Below are 5,000 nucleotides of genomic sequence, written 5' to 3' on the forward strand. Positions count from 1 at the left end.
TTCGTTCGTCTCTCGTTTACTTATATACGATGACGAAATAGTTCGTTGTTTGGGTTTTATTGCTGAGGTTCATGGAGCTGGGCTGGTGATGAGTATGTAAATTTATTTCAGTACTTCTTGTTTTGGATTTTATTTCACTTTCTAGTTTTCGCGCTCTCTCTCTCTCTACATTCTCTCTTTCTCTCCCTCCCTCCATCCATCTCTTTCTCTTTCATGGTGGATTAATAAAGATAAAAAATATATATTTGCAAAGATGGAAATCCACAAATTGTTACTGTTATCATTATCATCATTATTATTATTATTTGTTTTATTGGGTTAGATCTATATCTCTAAATGTATTTCTGCCCTTGCCTCCCACTTCTCTCTTTTTAATTACCTCATTTATGGCTTGTAATAAAAAAAATGCAGTCATATTTCATTTTATTTTGCAACAGTTTACATAATTTGTGCATATAAGCTTGACAAGTATTTGGCAACTTTAACATCAACAAGAAAAATAACAACAATTAACATATATTAGTATACCTTTTTATATACAATTTATATACAGGGTTAAGCAATGACATAGTTTTCTACTGTGACAAATTTAAATACTAATAACAACAATTTTCGATTTTTTTTCCTTTTACAACATGGCGTTTTCGGCTTCAACGGAAAACCTGACCGTGACTAAGCATGACGTGGTCAAACTTCAGTCTTTAAATCGACTTTTCATGTTTTGTAATTCAAGACTTCCGCATAATCTATTTTATACTTTGTGATTTTTAAGACTTCCGCGTTTTTTAAATGTATTTCTCTCGCTCGGACACAACGCGATGCAATTTTGTTTTTGAGATATCTTTTCCCGCCCAAATTCCTTGGGTTTGGAAGCGTAAACAAACATCGTAAGGGCAAAAGCTATCTTTTTTTTTTGATTATCTACCTTTACCATAGCAAATTATGCCTTTGTCTTATTTATATTTAAACTACCTCACTTAATTTTCGAAATAAGCCCGCCAAGTTGGACCCGTGGAGGACCGGTCAATCCAAGATGGCGGCTGTCTCACTACGGGGCCTCCAGCAACGGGCTCCTGACGTTGCGATGGATCACCACCTGCAGATACCTTCTGCTCACTACTTTCTACAGATGGCACTTCAATTGTTGTTCTGCTGGGGCTTCCAGCTGCCTCTCTCGTCGACAGCTGGCTCAGGAGTTCAACTGGAGGGAGACTTCTCGTAATGCTCTGAATGGAGGGAGACTGGTACTGATCACCAGCTGTGGGTAGGCGGTACTGCGCGCCACCTGCGGGATGACTAGGACTCGCAGATGGTGAAGGAACCCGAGAACGAGGAGACGGGAAGGGGAAACCACCTGAGCCTGGCAGATGGTTGTCCAAATACTCGACCTCAGAGACGAAACCGTTGACGGGGTCGGCTCTGTACTGCACCATCTGGCGGCGGGGAGTGAAGGCGTGAATATTGTGAAGAACAGTTATGGTGCTGATGGGTGGTGGTGGTTGTGGTGGAGGTGATGAGGGTGATGGTGATTGTTATTTTTTCTATTATCATTATTATTATCGTTGTTATTTTTCTATTATTATTATTATCATTTATTATCATTTTTATCATTATCAATATCATTATTATTATTATTATTGGTACTATGATCATTACCATTATTATTATTATTATTATTATTATAATTGTTGTTATATTATCATTATTATTATTATCATCATCATCATGATTAGCTTTTATCATTATTTTTTCATCATTATTATTATCAATATTTACATTACCATTATCGTAAATACTACTACATCTATTAATATCACTTTTACCATTATTTTTTGTATCAACACCATTTTCTTGTTTTTGCTGTTATTCTGGCATCACCATCATCAACATCATCTATATCATTACCATCACCATCAACAACACCATTATCTATATCGTTACCATTATTATTACTATCAACATCATTTATAGCATCACCATTACCATCACCATCAACACCATTATGATTACTAACACCATCATCTATATCATCACCATCACCATTAACTACATCATCACTATTATCATCTACACCATCATCCTCATTTATAGCATCACCATCACTGTATCATTACCATTATCACCATTTCCATAACTATCAACCTAAAACCCGCTGTCCACCACTATCAGCACCATCACTATCATTACAAAGCAGTCAGAACTAAAAAAAAGAAAAAGAAAAGGAAAAAAGTCACCATCATCATCATCATCATCTCAAACGCTACTGATTTTCCCATGATTCTCTGTGATCACGTGACCCAGATCTCAAGAAATCTGGCGCTTTCAAATATAGTCTTTTTAAAAGTGTTATTCGTGTAATTTAGATATATATTTTTTTGGTTGTATTTGATTTTCTGTTGTTGCTATTACTGTTGTTGCTGTTGTTATTTTATTATTATTGGTGTTATTTTCATTACTATCATTAGTATTAGTCATAATAATGAAAGTGATAACAACAATAATAATGAAATCAATTATGGTGATAACAAAAATTATATTAGTAGTCAATGATGGTTATAGCAGTAGTAATAATGATAATGGTAATAATTTAATGATAATAATAATAGTAAGAAGAATGATACTAATGATAATGATGATAAAAATAATGATAATTATAGTAGTAGCTGTAATAATGATAGTAGTAATAATCACAATAATGATAGTAATATTAATAGCTATAATAATGATACTAATGTTGATAGTTATGATAATTATAGTAATAATGATAATAATGATGATCATGATGATGGTAATGATAAAGATGATGATGACGATAATGATTATAATAATAATAATGATAATGATATCAATGATTTTACTAGTTTTAGTACTACCACTATTACTACTTCAAAGACTGCTACTGATGATGATAATAATAGTAATAATAATAAGGATAATAATAATAACAATAACAATAAAGATAATTGTGATTATTATTGCTATTACCCAAATAATGTTTTTATTATTACCTAAGGACCGTACCCTTATCAATTTTCACTATGATTATCACTGCAGAAACAACAATAATGAAGTTATTAGTAGAAATTAATCACACTTCCGTCTATGACAATACAGACAGACACACAGACACACAGACGGACAGATAGACAGAAAAGAGAAAAATTCAAAATACTAAAAAAACTCTAACATTGAAAATTTTAAAAATACCATTGATAACAACAATAAAACTCACAGTAAAGACGAAAGAAAGAAAATGCAATAACGTAAAATAAAAGTAGAATTAAAAATTAATAAAACTTCCGTACAATAATATTACGGAATGAGTGAAGTGGAGCGAGGAACATGAAGAGAAATAATGACAGTGCATGATAAGGTCGAGTTTCCAGTCTCTGAATACTGAAAGTGAATCTTAATGAACTGAATCTATTAGTGGCAGAATTGCGTAACATTCTTATGGTCTTAATTAATGGGAGTGATATAATTAGATTGTTGTCTCTGCTGGTTATGCTAATTTTTTTTAAAATTATTATTATTATTATTATTATTTTTTTGCTGTCGTTGTGGTTATTATGATTATTATTATGGCTATCATGTTAAGATGAGATTTATTTTAGTTTATCATGATTATCACTATCACTTTATCCTCTTTTTTTTCTCTCTCACTTACACACACTTTCTCTATCTATCTATCTGTCTGTATGTCTGTCTGTCTCTCTCTATCTATATGTCTGTCTGTCTGTCTGTCTCTCTCTCTATCTATATGTCTGTCTGTCTATCTCTCTCTATCTATATGTCTGTTTCTCTCTTTCTTTCTATCTATCTATCTGTGTTTCTCTCTTTCTCTTTCTCTCCCCATTGAATCATCTTTCTATCCATCTATAAATCTATTTGTGATTCTGGAAAATCAATCGACTTCAGCCATCTTAGCTTGAATATATTGACCTAAATATCTAAATCAATTCATAAATTCTAGATCGCTATACAACATACAATAATCAGCCTGCAAATCAAATGCATATTTTGATTACAAACAATAAAAGTGACGATCAGATAGCAACGACCTGTGTCCTAAAACATCCCTTTCACTTGTTCTCGGTCACGTCAACTTTCATGAATTTGAAATCACTTCGACCAGTCACTTCCCTTTCCTTCTTTTTCATGTCATTCCGCGAAAAAGAAAATCATTTTTAAAAGAGGTGGGTGTTGGGTTTTATTAACGCGATAGAAGTGTATGACGAGACTTTTTATTTTTTGCGATTTTTGAAAATCTTTGGATGAGAAGCTAGTGATATTTTTTTTTGGTTAGAGAAATGGGTCGTTTTTACTGCACATCTTTTGTCTTCTTCTCTGTCTGTCTGTCTTTGTCTCTGTTTCTCCCTCCCTCCCTGTTTGTCTATCTCTTTCTCTCTCTCTCTCTCTCTGTCTCTCTTTCTCTCCCTCCCTCCCTCCCTCCTTGTCTCTCTCTCTCTCTCTCTGTCTGTCTGTCTGTCGGTCTCTCTCTCACACACACAATAAATACTTCTAAAAATAATAAGAAAAAAACAACAAAATCCAAAACAACAACAACAACAAAGTACCAAAACCCCCTTCCAACCACCACACCCACCCACACCCATACCCACCATTACACCCCCCCCGCTACACCCACCTGTCGCCTCCCATCGGGCAGCAGAACGTGGTACTGTCCGGACACAACATTCCCGTCGCTCTCCTCCGTCTGGCCGTAGTCAGCGCCGTTTCGCGGGTCGGTGATCGAGTAAGCGAACACGTAGGGCTTCAGCTGGTCTCGAGGGCGGGCCTGCGGGTCCTGTGGAGAGGAGAAGGGATGGGTGGGAGGTTGCGGAGGCGCCTGTGGAGGGTGGGTGGGCGGGCCTGTGGGTCCTGTGGAGAGGAGAAGGGATGGGGTGGGAGGTTGCGGAGGCGCCTGTGAGGGATTGGGTGGGAGGGGTGGGGGGGTATGGTGGGGGTGATAGGGGGGGGGATTTGCATTGAGGGTGGGT

General features: G+C 35.7%; 1 protein-coding gene across 1 annotated transcript in view; it reads right to left on the reverse strand.

Annotated features, from left to right (window-relative positions):
* Positions 1-411: 411 nt before the first annotated feature.
* The window catches only part of LOC113820095 (mucin-22), a 25,157-nt gene continuing 20,568 nt past the window's right edge, over positions 412-5,000 (reverse strand). The window contains exons 3-4 of the mRNA XM_027372356.2: positions 4,649-4,807; positions 412-1,433 (exon numbers count right to left, since the gene is read on the reverse strand). Coding sequence (XP_027228157.2) covers positions 978-1,433; positions 4,649-4,807 — 615 coding nt within the window. The 3' untranslated portion in view covers positions 412-977. The remainder of the gene's footprint in view (positions 1,434-4,648; positions 4,808-5,000) is intronic.

Source organism: Penaeus vannamei, chromosome 37, assembly GCF_042767895.1.
Source record: "Penaeus vannamei isolate JL-2024 chromosome 37, ASM4276789v1, whole genome shotgun sequence".
Taxonomy (NCBI): Eukaryota; Metazoa; Arthropoda; class Malacostraca; order Decapoda; family Penaeidae; genus Penaeus; species Penaeus vannamei.